Source organism: Rhincodon typus, chromosome 26 (assembly GCF_021869965.1).
Source record: "Rhincodon typus isolate 14 chromosome 26, sRhiTyp1.1, whole genome shotgun sequence".
Classification (NCBI taxonomy): Eukaryota; Metazoa; Chordata; class Chondrichthyes; order Orectolobiformes; family Rhincodontidae; genus Rhincodon; species Rhincodon typus.
In genome coordinates, this window is record NC_063357.1 from 28,963,633 (window position 1) to 28,982,347 (window position 18,715).

At 36.9% G+C, this 18,715-nt stretch overlaps 1 protein-coding gene across 1 annotated transcript in view; it reads right to left on the reverse strand.

The window, feature by feature from the left end:
* nipsnap2 (nipsnap homolog 2) overlaps positions 1-17,099 on the reverse strand; it is a 26,023-nt gene extending 8,924 nt beyond the window's left edge. The window contains exons 1-7 of the mRNA XM_020534202.2: positions 16,923-17,099; positions 12,010-12,149; positions 11,876-11,921; positions 9,921-10,015; positions 9,220-9,290; positions 6,159-6,299; positions 1,756-1,787 (exon numbers count right to left, since the gene is read on the reverse strand). Coding sequence (XP_020389791.1) covers positions 1,756-1,787; positions 6,159-6,299; positions 9,220-9,290; positions 9,921-10,015; positions 11,876-11,921; positions 12,010-12,149; positions 16,923-17,044 — 647 coding nt within the window. The 5' untranslated portion in view covers positions 17,045-17,099. The remainder of the gene's footprint in view (positions 1-1,755; positions 1,788-6,158; positions 6,300-9,219; positions 9,291-9,920; positions 10,016-11,875; positions 11,922-12,009; positions 12,150-16,922) is intronic.
* Between the last annotated feature and the right edge of the window lie 1,616 nt (positions 17,100-18,715).

Below are 18,715 nucleotides of genomic sequence, written 5' to 3' on the forward strand. Positions count from 1 at the left end.
ACGAACACAGCAGGCCAAGCAGCATCAGAGGAGCAGGAAGGCTGTCGCCTCGGGCCCAGACCCTTCTTCAAGGGTCTAGGCCCGAAACGCCAGCCCCCCCGCTCCTCTGATGCTGCCTGGCCAGCTGCGCTCATCCAGCTCCACACCCCATTACCCCACAATTCAGTTGTCCCTTTCAGGGCCAGAGTATTAGTGTGGGATTTCAAGAACACAAATCTTTCCATTACAGGCTATAAACATAAAAGTCAGCTCTAATTTGCTGCAGCAAACTTAACTTATATTTAATACACAAATGCAACAAGCTCTTGAAATTCACAAGGAGATTGATGACAAATTATAGCTTTTGAGCAGTACAAATCATCCAGCAATTCACAACACATGGGCTGTCTCTGTCAAATTGTGAAACAATTTACACACCAATAATGGTGCTCACATAAAATTCACTCTAACCTTCCATGCATTTTCTGGGCCATCACCCACTACACTCAGAAAAGTATGAATTGAGTAAACTCTCAATAAATAATTAGATGAAAACGATTCTGGCATTGGAGTCAATGTTATAATGACTTGATAATTCCTGGATAACCATTAGGTCCCCTACATTTCTGAATAATGTTAATTTTAAGCAAAATACTTCTGGCGCCATGTCAATGTTAACAAAGAAAGTAGTTGCCTGAATCCGGTCTGATACAAATCCAGATTCAGTAAGTGACAATAGATCTATTGTGGCATTTGATCATCAACAACATGCACTTGAAAGTTGCCTTTAACTAATAAAATTCCCAAAGTACTTAATTAACAAGAAACAGACAGTAATTAAAAAAAGTGACAAAAAGGTGCAAATCTCAACATCTTATACCAGGGAACTATTTACCAATCAAACTCGTAACAGACTTTGATAGAATCATTATTGAACCATGCTGCCCTGCTCTTCTGTCATAGCCTAATCCTGTTAGCACCCCCAACCCCCAACTATGTTTCCTACTATCTTTCCAAAGTTATTAAAAGGTTCCTAGTAGGGGCATGAATTGAAACAAGAGTAATATCACAAAGGTGGAATTCAGCAACCTAGGAATCTCACCCAAGGGTCATAAATTGTTGTTTCTTTTAAAAAAAACATCAAACATGGAATGTAGGCATCACTTTTGGCAGGCAGTCACGGAGTCACAAGTGACAACGAAGCAGTAAAGCTGCTTGTTGTCAGTATTCATTTGGAAATTAACCGCATAACTACAGAAGACATTGTTGACTAACAAGGTATAAACCAGGAAAAGGTGCAGGCTGAAGGTATCCCTGAAATCACTATGCAGGAGGTACTTTTAGAAATGCGGAAGCTACTTTGGTGAAATAGAAATGGAACCTAATGAATCAATGGTAGTGAACAACTGAGAACTTATGGAGCAGGACAGATTAGATAGTATTTACAGCTGGTTACAAAGCTTAAATGGCAACTTTTGTGGTGCAGTCAGGTCACAACTATTCTGTTTCAATTAGGGTTAATGAGAAAAATTAACACAAATGGATAACAAGAATTGGTTTAGAAACATTCTTATGAAAACTGAGGATAGGCATAAAATAACTGATTAAGTATGGAGACTTTTCTGAAGAAAAATTAGAAATTCTTTAGTGACTACAAATATCAAAGGGTTAATGGAACAATACTTTCCAACCATCACTGGTAAATAACCTCGCAATGGAAATGGAACATTACTTACAACAGGATAAATTGTACAGCAGCGTTAATATGCCACTCACCAGTTATTACCCCATTCAATCATTGTTCCTGGCTGAAAAAATGATACCAATATTAAAATAAGAGTCAAAATATAAATTTACAAATATATAATGCAACAAGATCTCAATTTTTCAGACAAATATCTCATGATTTGTCTGTTCACATATGTAAAGAACTTTTGTTTAAACATAAAAATTACGAACTGCCCTGTTTTCAAAACCTTTTTTCAAACATTTCTCACATTCCTTACCCCTTAAGCTCAAAGTCTGTACATCCTTGATGTATAATTAGTGCTGAAGTGCATTGAGTGTAGGTGATCTATATAACTGGGCACAGAGTCTACAGGTCTACTGTTGCGTGTATATGACAAAAAACAGCATAATATGGTGGGAGCTGCTAAGCATTTAACATTCGATAGACTTTGTTTCCGATCCTTAAGTTGACAGGGTTGGGGAGCACATTAGAATTCTGCCAACTTCTTACATCATTAAATTTCTCCCCAGATGCTGACAGACCTGCCACATATTTCCAGCATTTGTATTGTTGTCTTCACATTTGCACCAAAATCAACTTCCTTATCCTTACAATCAAACAGTGACTAAAAAAGCTCAAAATAATAATGAAGTTTCTCATTCATTTGATTCTTGCCAAATTTTCATCTGATATTTATGCAAAACATATGACTTAACTAAATACATAATTTTATATTCCTACTTAAATGCTTGACCTTGAGAATCCAGTTGCAGTTCTAATCTTGCATTTCTCTGCATGTGCCAGATGGCACCATTTGGTGAAGCTGAAGGCAATTGTTCAGAGCTGAACAATCCAGAACGGAGATAATATATTTAGTAAACATGGAAAATACAATAACAATTTATCTAGCTGTTGTTGCAGCTGTGGATAGATAAAAATCAAATCTCTCAAGGTCACTGCTTGTAAAATATGGGGTACCAAGAACACTTACCGTACCAACACGGGACTCATTAAATTCTCTTCCTTTCTATTTCATCAAAAGCATTGACTAAAATATTCTTGAAGTTTCAAAGTCAAATCTCTTAGAAAACAATGTAAAGATGTATTAAACTTGGATACTGAGATGATTCAAAAATTGCCAGCTAATGAGCATCAATCTGCAAAGTTGCCTTGGAGAAGAAAAAACTAGTAGCGAAGATCTATCGTCAACATATGAGGAGGCAACAGCCTCGTGGTATTATTGCTGGACTGTTAATCCAGAGACCGTGGTAATGTTCAAATCCTGCCACACCAGATGGTGGAACTTGAATTCACCAAAACTTTGGAACTAAGAGTCTAATGATAAACACAAATCCATTGTTGATTGTCAGGAAACCCCCACCTGGTTGACTAATGCCCTTTAGGGAAGGAAACATCCTTACCAGGTCTGGTCTACACGCGACTCCAGACCCACACAGCCTCTTACTACAAGTTCAGGTGTGGCAATAAACGCTGGCCTAGCCAGTGATGTCCTCATCCCATGAATGAATAAAGAAAAATATCTTTAAAAGGAATGTGGGAAATGATAGGTAAAGATGTCAAAACTATGCGTGGGGACAAGTTTGGCAATTTGCCCTTGAAGCCAAGTTCTTATCTTTGCCCTGCTTGTATTTCAGGGAACTGAAGTGTTTTTTGAACTGATGCCTCAATAATGATAAAATTCAACACAACACCAAGAATATTTTAATTTGAGGTGTTAACAGGAACAGGGATATAAGCTTCATATAACTTCAAAGTTCCACTGTGTGTGAAATAAAATGTGACAACAATATTGCTTCAAGGTGTATTTTGTCCTGGACTTTTCTTATTATGAAGAAAGGTTGAGACAGAGGTGTCATGCCATCTACTCCAAAGCTAATAAAGTTAACAGCTTGTGAGGCCTTGGGTTTTTTTTTCTAAAATGTGTTGGAACAATAGAAGCAGCCTGAATGGGTGGGGTCAAGCTCTCACAGAACCAGGACTTTTTTTAAATAAAAGTTTTAGTCTTCAGTAGCAGTTGCTGGGATCTTGAAGCTGGATGTGGAAGCTCTTATTCCTCCTTGTTACAGCTAAAAGCTGTTTTTTTTTTCCTGCTGCTAGAATTGCGTGTGACACAACCTATTTTACTGAATTTGCCTTTATCATGGGTGTGCTGATGGGATGTTACTATATTGGAACAGTTAATCAGTCATAGTTTATATATATATATTTTATCAAGCATTTTGAAACAGTAACAGTTAAGCCAATTCTTTTATTTTGTCTGTATTTTAATTATCATGTACAAATAAAGTGTGTTTTGTTTCAAGCCTGGCAGTTTGACCAAGAAAACTGCATCCGAGACACAATGCCTTACGCTTACCTTTAATGTGGAATGTGTTAGGGTCTAGTCTATCTTCTTAATATATTTTAAGGGGGTTTGGTGTGGTCCATAACAAAGTATGGATGCCCCACAGTAGAAACACAAATATAGGAACAGATAATTTGGTCTCAAGATTTCATCCACATCAGCGACCTAATTGAATGGCGTGCTCGTGTGCTGTTCACATTCTTTAGTATTACTGTTTCTTTGTGAGCAATTACCCAAATCAATTTTTGAATAACAATTGTTTCAACAGTGGTCTATGACAGAGAATTCCAAACACTCCATTGAAATAAACTTTAATTTTTGTTTTAATTCTTTCTCCAATACATGTGCCTTGTCACCAACTGGAAGACCAGAGAAAGCAATTTATTATTTATCACATCATAACCTTGAATAGCTCCCAAAGTATCCACTTACCAAGCTGATGACAGTAGTTCTGATTTTTTTTTTCTCTTCCAGTTATATGGGTCAAGAAAGTTAATTTAAAGTTCAAAAGGAAATTTCAATGGCATACAATCTTTTGTGACATCTTGCTGATCCTCTCTGCTTTCTCCTGTGATGATGTACTTTATTTCTTTTTATATTTACATTTTAGTTGGTGTTTAGATGAAGGGAACATTTCCTACGACCTAATAAAAATCACCACTTTACAGTCTCCTAATATTTCCAATTTTGAAAAATATACAAAGATGACTCCTCTGCTCTTTCCTTACTGCCCTTAAAGGTTTCCTTCATAAGTATGTGCAGATCACGTACATAGATAAAAACATTTTTCAGTAAGAAACAAACATGCATCGACAACTGGCTGCAGAAATCATAGCAGCAGTGCTCAAGCACAAGACCAGACTGATTTTAACAGTATCTTCAAGAATGGAGGTAGAAACAGGTAGCAGAGCACAGGTGACAAAGAAGTCCACCTAACTTAGTTTACTTTTTCAGTTATTTTATATTTTACATTATTATTCCATTCTCAAATTACAAGCCAACTATGTTTGTAGCATGCTTTTATCTGCTATTACATTTCAAAATGAGAGTTCAGATTAATATATATTTATGTAACACTTAGAGTTTAGATTTTTAAGTAGTAGCATATGGGTGTTGGTTTCGTCTGTGAAGGGTTTTTGTATCAACAAACTAGGTCAAACAGTCCTTCCCAAACAGTGACCTAATCCAGTATGTGTTGATGAAAAATTATTTATACTGAGGCTGACGACAGATGTAGTAAAAGTAAAATATTGCAGATGCTGGAAATCAGAAAAAAAAAGCAAGAAAATTCGGTAGGTCTGGCAGTATCCGTGAAGAGAGAAACAGAGATAACATTTTGAATCTAAAATGACTCTTTCCCAGCAATTCTGAAAAGGTCATAACAGACTCAATGTTAACTCTAGTTTTCTTTCCACCGATGCTGCCAGAATTGAATTTCTCCATTTTCTGTTTTTACCATTAAAGGCTATTAGCTCATTTTCAATTTGTAATAAATAAGGATTGAAACCTAGAGTTTCAGACTGTTTAAGGCCATTTGGAAGAGACTTGACTGGGGTGAGATGCAAGTATGTTCTTTCTCCCAAAGAAATTTTTTCAGAGCAGTTAGAGAATACGTTGCCTCACTAGAAAATTATATTTCATGCAACTTCCGACCAGAAGTGTTTGATTAGAAATCTGCAGGGCGTTACAAGCTGAGAAACTCCAAACTCTTATTTTCGAGTATTCAAATAAGAAAGCATCGCAATTCACAAGACGGAAACTAAGGCGAATCAGTTAAGGCAACAGATATAATTTCTCTAGATTTAAATCATTGTAAAATGGTGATATTGGAGAATTGGTTGAAACTTTGCTCTGCTGGGTTATTTTTATTAAATATTAATAACTATTCTGTTTAACTACACTCCAATGAATAATCACATTAACTAAAATAAAAAAACATATCAGGCCAGATTTTATTCCGGAATTGACCTATCCAACCATACCATCAGCTGCAATCAGAACAGTAAATGCATATTCTGCCAAAACCAACTATCACCGAAAACCTATATATCTAAAAAATAAATGCAAGAAACACATGTTCCTTACCCTGAGCTGGTACGATCTGAGTTCATAAATATTAGGTCCTGATCTAGGTACTGGCTCATTCCAGAAACTGAACTCCAAAAGTAGTTGGTTTTTTCGAGACAGTAACATTTTACCTCTTTCCTTCCTGAACTCCATGAACTCCTGAAAAACAATGCATAAATTTCAGTTGCTATTATTTTTCATACTTGTGGGGTAATGTAATCATAACCAAGACATTTCATCTTGTAATATATTGCAATAACTGTAGAATCCCATTTGCACCTAACCCATATTTCTATAATAATATCCTGCACCACTAACGTACTGAAACAAATTATACCATTAACACTGCCATAAGCCGCCTTGGGAAATAAAAAGCTCTTATTTTCAATATTGCAGGAGGCATACATATTTTGATGAAACACGATTCTGCAAAGTTGTGATTCTATGATTGGACAACATCTGTTAAGTCCTGAGCGTACAACAAATTACACTGACAAATTTAAGATTGTCCTCAGAGCTTGTGATATGGTGCACTTCCAAGTAATCAAAGCTACATATATTATTAGAGGGCCCTATCCTTTACGGTCAGGAAGAACATATGCACACATTGCACCTGTTCAACTTAAAATAAGTAGCAGTCATTTTCTGGTTAATTCCTCAGGTTAATGCATTGAAAATTCAGACTAAATTTGCTTGGTTTAAAAATAAGCAAAACTTGGCAATTAACTGTTAGTTATCATCTAACTGGCACATTCTCCATGGCAACGCCTTTACCAGAGCCCACTTGACAACATATCAGTACGCTCTTCTTCTGCAGTATAAATATGTTGATTCCCTTATTTCGGAATTTCTTACTATTGTCCTCATGACTGAAAGATGAAAAGCTTTGATGAAATGTGCCTTTTTTCCCAGCAATTATCAAGTTTTGCCCAACCAAATGACTATATTCAATCTTCGCCAATAGTTTAACACCTACTACCAAATTTCACAACTCACAACAGTAAAGGATTATACCACAAACTAATTTAATGAAAATACTGACCGCGGTGTCTTTGCCTATGTGGATTATCTTTTAATGCTTCATTTGATCTAAATTAACAAATAATTTCATTAAATTGCCAGTTTCTGAAAATACTGAATTATGCACATTCTGACATTACATAATAAAGTCTAATTCTGACAGTAGTAAATCGGTTTTTCTTTCCACCTCCATAACATCACCTCTGGAAACTCTCAAAGATCCATCGATAGTCCCTTCCCATTTCTCACTGAGTTGCTGCTCCCTTTGTGACATCAACATTAGATTTCAAAAGTACATTGGGTAACACAAAGTTCTAATCCACCATCACTCTCTTGATGACTCAATTGTTTCTGACTTAACACATTAATTACATGACATCTAGTATCGGATGAGCAGAAATCTTCTTTACAAACTTTGTGGCAGGAACCAAAGTCCATTCCCCTCGCCACTGACTTTATCTCTCACTGACAAGTGTCTGAGCTGAAATCAGATGGTTTGCAACCATGGTATTGTGCTTAATCCCAAATGACCTTCATTGAGAACACCTACTCCAGAACATCACCCAGCAGTACCTCATCTCATTTGTTGCTAAAACAGTAACTCATGCCTATGTTGCCTTCAGACTTGACAATTCCAAAGCTCTCTGGGGTAGCCTCCCACTTTTCACCCAACATCACCTAGAGCTTATCTAAATCTCTGCTGCCTATGTGCTAAATGGCACCACTGCAACTCTTTGCCATTGTGCTTGCTGAGCTACAATACCTCCCAGCCCGTCCATTCAACTTTGAAATCTTGGCCTTGATTTTAAATCTCTCTAATGCATTGCTCCTTTGCAATTACTGTAATCCGCTCCAAAACAACAGCCATATACTACTCCAACATCTTTTATTTTAATAGACTCTCCAATTCTATGATAATGGAATGTGCAAATCACTCAGATATGTATCATCACAAAATTAATGACTGGGTCTAGTCATTGTTATTCAAGAAACATCATCTCTTTCAAATTGGGAAAGTGGGATCCTTATGTTTAACCTTCACGTTAGCAAACAATGAAAACTAGGAACCTTTTCCAGAACTGAAAAATTCTATACAGTTAAAACAAATCACTTACATTCATATTGGCTTGTGGTACACTACCGTCAATTCCACATTTTACAATCAGTTTCCCACTTCAATTCATTTAAAGAACTTATGCTAATAAAGTTCTATAGCTTCACAGCTGGCATTGATCAAACTAATAGAAAAGTCAAGTGGAGGAGCTATAAATATTCAACAATTACAAATTTAAATTAAGCCATAACAGTATTCTCAATTTGTTCAAATGCTTTTTAAAAAAAATCAAATTTCACTGATAAGAATATCAACTAGCCGGACTGATATGACGGAAAGCTTACAGTGTGACGACGATTATTACCATCTGCTGCCTGGACGCACGCAATGGGATATATTACTTATTTTTCTACATCTACCTGCAAATTTCCAGGAACTGAGGTTTTCCAAGTGAGTAACACGGTTTTGAAAAATGCTGAATTGCAACAAATTAAAAACCGTACATTTGTTCTTATAAAAAATTTGTTTCTTGAAAAGGCCGATTATTTCGGAAGCGCATAACTTATTTATAACATTGACATACAATCTCAGCTGAAAAATAAATGGTGGAGTACACTGCAATGCCCAAAAAGGATTGGTTGTTTCAAATGCATCTCAGAAGTAAAAAAATTAAATTTTGTTTTTAAACATAGCTTCCAATTTTGCCCCATTTTCCACAAAGTTGATCATTTTGAGAATGCAAAATTGCTTAAAGCCTTTGTAAATTTTGATTTCTAAGCTCAGCAAAATAGTTATTTCCTCATGCTGCTAAAAAAATTGCGATTGCAGGAATTCTATTATTTTGGATATATTTTCCATTTGGATTTTCAGTTTCTTTTAGAAGCTGGTAAATGTATAGATATCTTAATACACATTACATAAGCGTTACTATAAACAAAAGACTATAAAAAACAAGATCTTCTATCACTTTGTCAGAACTACAACACACCCTTTTAATGGTGTTACCTTATTTTGTCTGAGCTTACTCATCACCTCGGTAAGCGTGGGATAACCTCCACTATACTTCCAGAGGTGGACTGAAAAAGACAGAAATAGGATAACAGAAAGCAAGTCTTCTCTATTTCATCTTGTGAGTCAGTGTGTGTTGTCTGTGATCTGGTTTTGAGCTAATGAAAGTACGAAGTGAGCAATGATTTTTTTAGTTACTTCACAAAGTGAAGTTTTAATATTTGGATAGTAGTAAAACTGACAGTTACAACTAATTACTTGCTAGCCTAGTATCAGATTCAAGAATCAGAAATGAAACCACTTATTATCTTTCTAGGTACATTATTTACAGATATACGATCAGACACAAAGTTGCTTCTGAGCACATTTATTTTTCAAGCAAAGTCAGCAGTGGATTCGCTGAATGTCATAAAATGCAATTTGATATGACAATTTTAAGGTTGACTTGATAAATATTAGAAAAGAGTTCAAAATCAAAATTATAGAATGGTGTAAGCATTTAAGACAAAATCACATTCATATGACAGGGAGACATTTACTGACTACAACAGGAAATGTATTACAGTCTACATATAACATCTATTGTTCCTTATCCAATTGAATATAAAAAATCTCAGCACTATGCAGTGTTTAAAAAAAAATTCTAACATTTACAAGTTAGTTACGCTTTGCTATTCTGATTATAATAATATTCATACCGGCTTGATCCTGTTCTCCATACCACGTGTTCCATGTCCCCACAAGTTCACATGGGTAGTTTTGGTCGGCATGGACTTTTGGTAGTACCTCTACACTGCAAAGAACAAACTAGTGTTTATTTCATGAGTTTTCCAACTCAAGGAATTTTCTAACTTGTTGTATTTTATACTAATGGGCTAAAATCTCTCTATCACACAAAAAAATCTAAGGGTTAGTGATCAGCATTGGGGAGGGTATTTGAATATTTGGAACATATATTGAAATAGATCACATCACCAAATTACTGCATGATTGTGTGTACCCATCAAATCTCCTGCTTGTAAAGGATTCATTTTACAAACATCTAGGGATAACATCTTTAATTGTACATGCGCACAGTTGTATGACTGACAGAGTTCCACTTGTACAAATTTATCAAAATTATAGTTAACTGCTACTTTCAACAAAACAAGAAGGGATGGGACAGGATGGGGAGGGGTGACAGCGAGTTAGAAAGGGGGAAAAAAACAATTTTTGAGGCTTACTACAGCAAAAGAAAAGAATTGCTTTTAATAAATTATTGGGCAACACCAGACAGCACAATCCAAAAGCCATAAGTAACACAAATTGCAAGTAATTCTTCAGCTATGACTAGTGTTATGACCAGACCAAACCCCGTCAAAACATAGGAGAAAGCCTAGATGCTCAATTTCATCTTATTTAGATGCAGGTTTAAAAATGCTGTGTTCCAGATATGATTTGATTGGTCAACAGGCTAGGCTTTAAGCAAAATGCATTTTATTCTTTCACCACAGTTAAAATACAAACAAAAATAAAGAAATTGTCATAAATTTAACTCTATTGAAATACTTAAAAAAAAAATTAACTTCTACTCATCAACTGTTCTAATATAGCAGCATTCCAAAATATGCCCTTGGCAAAGGCAAATTCAGCAAAACAGATTTCCCTCACTTGCTATCTTCTCCAGGGGAAAAGCAAAACTGAAGAATGAATCTAGCAGCAGAGAGAGACCACAAGACTCTTGCAGCAGCAGAGAAAGAGAGCTGTGTCTAGCAACTTCAACTGCAAAATTCCAACTTCAACGACTGAAAGCAAAGCTAAAACACTGGTTCTGTGTGAGCCTGACTCCAGCCACTCATGCTTTTTTTGCCTACTTTTTAAAGAAACCCAGAAGCTATTTACTCTGTTATCCATGGAGCAGATACCTCAACAGCAGGTTTACAACCATCTCACTTCAAGAGAAACAGGACAGGACACATCCCTCTTAAAGGCACATATCGTCACACTAAACAGATAGAAATGAAAACAAACTGGGGAATCATTCAGCTAGTTAGCAGTAGCGAGGCAATAGTAGGTGCTGTGGTCAATAATGTCAAAGGCTGAAATTTGGTTGAGAAGGACAAGGAGGGGTTGCTTAACTCTGCAACAGACAAGACTCTTTGTTCTCCATTTATTATACAATAAAATAGTTATGCCTTTGTGAAGTTTCAATGAATCTGACAAATACGCTTTAGGTCACCACCCTCCTGTTGAATTATTTTTACCAAGACAAAGCACCACACTCATCTTATTCTCAGAAAGGGACTGTTAAGTTTAACAGTAGTCTGAAAGGTCAAGTTTTTCCACATTCAACAATAGCAGTAAAGTTACTAAACTATTTTTCGAAAGGGGAAATATTGTTTCTCTTTATAGCTGCAGTAACAACAAAGCAATCCAAGATCACTGCTGGAAAAAAAAAGAAAAAGGGGCTGATTGTCATTTCAGGGGCTTTAAAAATGTTGTATTATGGAGCTGTATTATGCAATTCTCTGTACAGACTAACTGGCATCTGGTGAAACGATTTTTTATAATGGGAGAAATCTTAAATGAATAATAGGTGTACTCCAGACAAACCAGAGATTAGTTTTCTTAAGCTAAAAAAAACACTGAATAAGACTCTTTTTTTTAATCTTACCAAAGTTTGTTGTAAGTCTCCAGGCATTCTGGCTTTACATTGTGAACTGAAAAGAAATTTTTAAAATTATACGTAGAAACAATTTGAAAATAATACATTCCTCTACAGTTTTAAAAAATACTGCGAATACTTACACTGAATTTTGTACAAGCTGCTGGTTTCTTTTTTAGCTAGCAGGTTTGAATGAGCATCTTTGCGTGGATCCACCTTTCTAACAAACAGCGATTTAAACCAGCTATCTTCCCTGTTGTTGTAAGAAGTTGCAGATAATGCCCTGCATAGAAACATGAATAATTACAATGATTGAGCCAGTCAGGTAGCATTGTGCAAGGTGATACAATCCTGGCAGCTTTTAAAGTTAGGTTTTGGTGGAAAAAAAAAAGAATATTCCAGGAGGAAAAAAAAATCAACTTTAGCAAGGTATACTCTTAAGGAATAAGGGTAAAGACACTGAGCTGGAGGCATTTAGCAGATCTGATGACGGTTCAGCAACGTTTGTTCTTACTTCAAAACTTCCAGCATCAGCAGTATTTTGCTACAACAGATGATCAGGTCATGTTTAGAAATGCTTAAAGGCAGCTACAGAATTGTACAGAAAGGGAAAAGGGCAGTATGAATAAAATGGAAGAATTACACATGATAACTGCAAAACCGAATTCCTAAATTATAAAGCTTTGGGAAGCTCAGCCTTTTGAAAATATACAAAAGTATGTATAGTATATATATAAAAGCCAGACAAAGGAGGTTAGGAATCTAGCTTATGAGATCTCACAGAGAACAAGGCCAGAGAACTGCCAAATAATTAAACACATTAATAAAACTTGGTGCACTTGTTCAGCTCCCCTTCACACAATTTTTATATTTAAAACTTAATAATGGAAGAATAGTATCTCAATATGGTAAAACTTAGATCAATATTTTGAAAAGGTTTGTTATAAATTGGTGATCATTTAAAAATGCTTTCTGAAAGAAATGTCAAACTTTTTCACTTAAGAACTCAAAGTTCAAATGTGTAATATCAGAATGTTTAATTCACAAGAAGTTTCAACAATAACTATATATTTAGCACCTCTAACAGCAAAACATCTCAAAGTACTTTACAAGAGCATGTTGAAATAAAATACTGTATTTATACAAATAAATAAAAATTTATACAAATTTTGTATTTACAAAATACAGTATCATAAAAGTACAGAGATTTTAAAATGCTTGCTGGAAAACCTGAGAAGGTCTGACTATTGCCTGGCTAACATTCATTGTCTACATCATCACAAATGGATTGTCTAGTTATTTATCTCATTATTGTTTGTGAGACCTTGTGTAGAAATTAGCACAATGACTACACTTCCAAGTACTTCACAAGCTGTGACCTGCTTTAGGATGTCCCGTAGTCAAGTAAACCATTGAAAAAGATGCAAATAAATGCATTTTAGTGGAAGTTACGAAAACAAATCTGGAAGTATTCAAACGAGAGATTATGGGAGAAAGGTGCACAAAGTGTCTTCATTTTCAAAATCAACCTATTCGGACATGTTAAGGCATACCTCTGTGGCAGGTGGGAGTTGAACACAGACCCTCTGGCCTGGATTTTAATTCATTCACAGGACGTGGGCATCACTAGCTACGTCAGCATTCACTGCCCATATCTAATTGCCTAGAGGGCATTGGAGAGTCAACCACTTTGCTGTGGATCTGGAGTCACATGTAGGCCAGAGCAGGTGAAGATGGCAGTTTCCTTCCCTAAAGGACTTCAGTGAGCCTGATGGGTTTTTCTGACATTCGATAAGGGTTTCAAGGTCATCACTAGACTTTTAATTCCAGATTTATTTTATTGAATTCAAATTCTACCATCTGTTACAGTAATAATCTAACCTAAGTCCCAAGAACATTACCCGGGTCTGCCAGATTAATAGTCCAGCAATAATTCCACTAGGCCATCACCTCTCCTGGAGATGTAGCGACATGACCACTCTGCCATAAAAACTTGTTGCAGAGCATTTAGCAAAATTCACACCTATGTGTGGAGACCACAACGGATTTCAAATCCGACATCTTCACTATTTGGCCACGATTTCAGGTGCATTAATTAATTGAATTTCACCACCGGCCATGGAGGGATTTGATACCATGCCCTCAGAAGGTTAAACCTTTACTAGTACAGTGGCAACACCACTACACCACTTTATTTACCCAAATTATTTTAATCAAACAATCATGACGTATTAAAATATACCATTCCAGGTCAGGCAGGACCTTAAGCCAGATGTTCAGAAACAGGTAGGTACAATAACATTGTGCGAAAACTGATCAGCAGCACGCTCCCTTTTCTTTAAAAAAAAAATCATTCACAAGATGTGGAAGTCTCTCGTAAGGTCAGCATTTACTGGTCGTTCCCAACCGCCCCAAGGAGGATGTTGGGAAATACGTTCTGCATTCTGTGTCATAAAAGCAGCCTGACAGGGTAATTCTGCAGAATTTCAGAATTTTGACTGAACAGCGATGAAGGAATAAGGATGTATTTCGAAGCCAGAATAACGCATGACTTCAAGAGGAATTTGCTGTTGGTGCTACTTCCATACTACGTTTGTTCTTCTTGTAGAAACAGCTCAGAGCTTTGGAAGGTGCTGTTGAAGAAGTCTTGATGAGTTGTTGCAATGCATCTTGTAGATGGTACACATTGCCAATACCGTGAGCTGGTCGAAGTGAGATTTTAAGATAACAGATGTGGTATCAACAAGTCGATCCCCTTCAAATGGTGCTGAGCATCAATGCCCAGTGTTATTCTGTGTCCTTCTTCAAAAGTGGAGGACAGGTTGATCTACTGAGGTAGGGTGGCAGAGTCACAGTGGGTCTACGGAAAAAGATGTGCTAATTTCACATCCTACGATAGTTCTTGGTAGTTGACAGTCCCATTAGAAGATCATGCCACACATATATGGTCAAAACCAATCAAGTAAAGAATAGTTAAAGCAGCTGTGCACCAGACAAGTTTTTTTTTGTATTGTGGATTGGCAGGGTACCACTGGAAAACACAGTCAGACATCAATCCTTCCCGAGCTTCTCTGCCTTTCAAACACAAAGCATTAATTCTTGTTGATTTATTTGTCCTTGAGTAAATAACTTACTTTGCACTGCCCTTGAAAAATAATCTCAACTTTGTCATAGTACAATATCAATATTAAATCAGTCACAGTTTTATCAGAGAAGTTTATGATATCTAAATTCACACCAAGTTTGGTTTTTATTCATCTCTCAGTAGCACTACAACAGTGGTGACCGTCTTCAATTAATGTTTGTTGAAATCCTTATCCTTTATCATCCCTTCATTAGCTGACATTAATGGTTCCCTCTTCAGGCGCTGCTCTTCTTTCCACAAAAACTTCTGACCCCCATGCTCCGGTAAACTTGGTCTCATTGCCGATCTTCCTTTCCTCTCCAAAGTCTATGCAAGGGCTGTGGTCTCCCAAATTCAAACTTATCTCTCAGATTTCTTAATTCTTGACAGAGTCCCAAAATGGCAGACACAAGTATCTTACTAACAGAAAATGTGAAAGGTAAACCATTCATCAGATCCTTCGCAACCTGTCTGAAGCTGTTGACATAGTTGATTATAGTATTCTCTTCAAAGCCTCTTCACTGTCATTTAGCTGCATGAACATTATGAAATCACAGAAGGACATGGACCTGCAATCTTTTGCTGGCACCCTGATTAACAACAAAGTCAGATAACTCATCGATTAAGCCATGTAACTGCCTGCGCTTGTTTGGCTCAATTTCCATCCATTTAATCATAGACCGAGGATCATTTGCAATAGTTTTGCTTCTACACCATTTCCTCTGGTGCTTCCCAAAGATCTGGCCTTGGCATTCACTTTTTTCTCATTGACAAATTGTTGCTGAGGAACATCAGTCAAAAGCAGAACAATTGTTCTCACGTGTACACTAATGACATAGAGCTCTAACACAACAGCTCCTTTCTCAACTTCTCCAATGCTAAGTTATCAAAGTGCTTACCAACATCCAGCATTGGATAAACAGAAATTTCTTTGATTTAAGTATTGGGAAGATTGAAGCCGTTGTGCCATCAGTCCTGCTATGTCTATCCATAGCTAACAACTCCATTCTTCTCCCCAACAACTGTCTGAAACTAAACCAAACACTCACACACAAACTTCATAGCTGACGTCAAGGCGGGTTTCTGAACATATTGGCACCATCACTGAGACTGCCTACGTCTACTTGAATGTGCCCTTGCATCTTGCGCTGAAAGCCCTATGCATACTTTGTTATTTTCTGACTTGACTATTCCAATGTAATCCTTGTTTCCCTCCCACATGCTTGTTCATATCACCATGCACAAATCAAATAGAACAATCAAATAGATCAGTTATATTATTGAAGCCACAAACTGAAATCTCCTGTAATTTACTTTTGAAATTATGCAAAAAAATACATTGTTGTGGGAGATTGTGACCTAATGTTCAATGGTAATAATTGCTTTATTTTGTTCCTATACGAATACACCAATGCCATTCCGTGTACCATATATTCAAACGAATCTTTTTTAATTGCCCAGATGAAGAAATTTAGACATGATTAAATACATTCCGGGAAACAATTCGTATAACAAACCATCAATTTTATCTTACTTTAAACAGAACGACGATACGAACAGAACCCTAGCAACATTGTACGTGGTTATTAAAACTGCCAAAGACAAACGACCTTGACAAAATGCAAAATCGCAAATGTGAGTCTTCGAAAAAACTTCCGAGTCGAGGAATTAAAATATCTGCAGCTAACTGCCAGCTGTTTATTTAGATGCCTGCTAAACTAAACATCGAATTGACTGTGTTATGCGGTCAGCTGCGGTGAGGAATAATTAAAATAAAGAAACACATAGTAACACCTGACTTTTGTGTGTGTTTGGAGGAGGGAAGGGCCGGACCGGCCCCGCATAAACTTTACCTCAGTTTACCTCAGCCGGCCTCTAGCAACATCGGAGCCCAAGCGAATTTGGAAGAGGTGAGGCTTCACGTACACTGACCTGGTTATTGTCGCAGTGCTGGTGTTAGTAACAGCAGTTGCCAAGGGCCGGCCTTCGGCCCGTACCCGGGCTGCGGCCCTGCTCACACCAGCCTCTATGTTGATGAGGACTCTGGCCGCCATCTTGCTGTGGAGGTGACATACACCCCGGCGCCGAATGACGTGCGCATGCACTGCAGGCACCGCCCCCTCGCCTCCTCCCGGCCCTTAACAACAGCTACTTCAGCCCTTCGACATAGCCCCTTGTTCATCACTATGTAAAGCAAACATCTCAAGTGTCTTGCCATTAATGTAGCACACATTGTAAGTTGTTGATATTTGATCGCGGTGCTCTTACTTAAGATTTATGCCCCATTGCCAAAAGCAGCGACCGCCCTACCAATTATCTGTGTTCAAAATACAAAACAGATAAAAAGTCAGGTAGGTTTGGTTGCCATTGCTTTGAGCACCAGATTTTACTACAAGGCTACTAAGTCATTTATTTTTGTTCAAGGGTGGTAGTAATGTGGTAAGAACATAAGAACTGTGAGCAGGAGTAGGCAATTCAGCCCCTTGAGCCTGATCCACTATTTGATACAATGACACTAAAATGGGTGAAGTAAGCTGCAATGAAGAAATAAGAAATTTACAAATGGATATGGGTAGGTTAGGTGAACGGGTGAAAAATTTGCAGAAGTGTAATGTGGATAAGTGTGAGATTATCATTTTGGTTTGGAAGAATAGAAAAACAACCTATTATCAAAATGAAGGGAAACTGTAGAGTGCTTCAGTGCAGAAGGATCTGGGTATCCTGATTAAAGAATCGCAGACAAGTTGTATGCATATGATAAGGAAGGCAAATTGAATTTTGGCTTTTATTGCTAAAGGAATAGGGTATAAAAGTAGGGATGTGTTGCTGCAACTGTACAAGTCCGCACTGAAGTATTGTGTATAATTCTGGTTCCCTTATTTGAGGAGGGATGTAGTTGTATTGTAGGCAGATGAGTGGAAGTTCACCATATTGATTTCAGACATGAGCGATGTGTCTTATGAAGAGAAATTGAGTTGTTTAGTCCTATACTCTTTACAGTTTAGAGGAATGAAAAGGAATTGAATTGCTACAGGGAATTGACAAGGTACATGTAGAAAGGATATTTCCACATGTAGTCATGAGAATAAGAGGTCATAGTTTTAGAATAAAATGCTTGGTCAGATTCCCTGTGGAGTACTGTGTTCAGTTTGTACACTAACTCTGCTCCTGTTGCTCATGCTTATCTGTCTCTTACTACCGTCACCTCATTTACTCAGAGAGCTGGTGCAGACATGATGAGTCAAATGGACTCCTTCTTCACCACAATGATGTGATGTTTACTTTCCAAGGGTTAAAATTCCAGTGCCATTTTTGATGATTTTTTTATATCAATGTAATAGTTTTTTGTGATTTGTGTATATAACTCAAAATCTTTTTGCTCCTCCACCCTAGTCTTTCAACATTTAAAAATATTTCAATTTCTCAAGTCCAATACAGGTCACTTCACACTTCCCATGATGAACTGTATTGGCCACAGTTTTTTCTGTTATAACTTGTTGCACGCATTCATTCCAACGCATCATGAGCAGCTTCATTATGCATCCACTAGTTCATTATTAAATGTTAGAAATAACTGTTTTTTGGGAGTCCTGTATCAAGTTCTACACTAAATTGTTAAAATGACATAGCAAACTAAATGTTATTAGACAGTATATATTTTGACTGATTTTCAGAATTTAATGAAATATCAACCAGAACTTCGTTTACAAAGCAGCTTGATCATG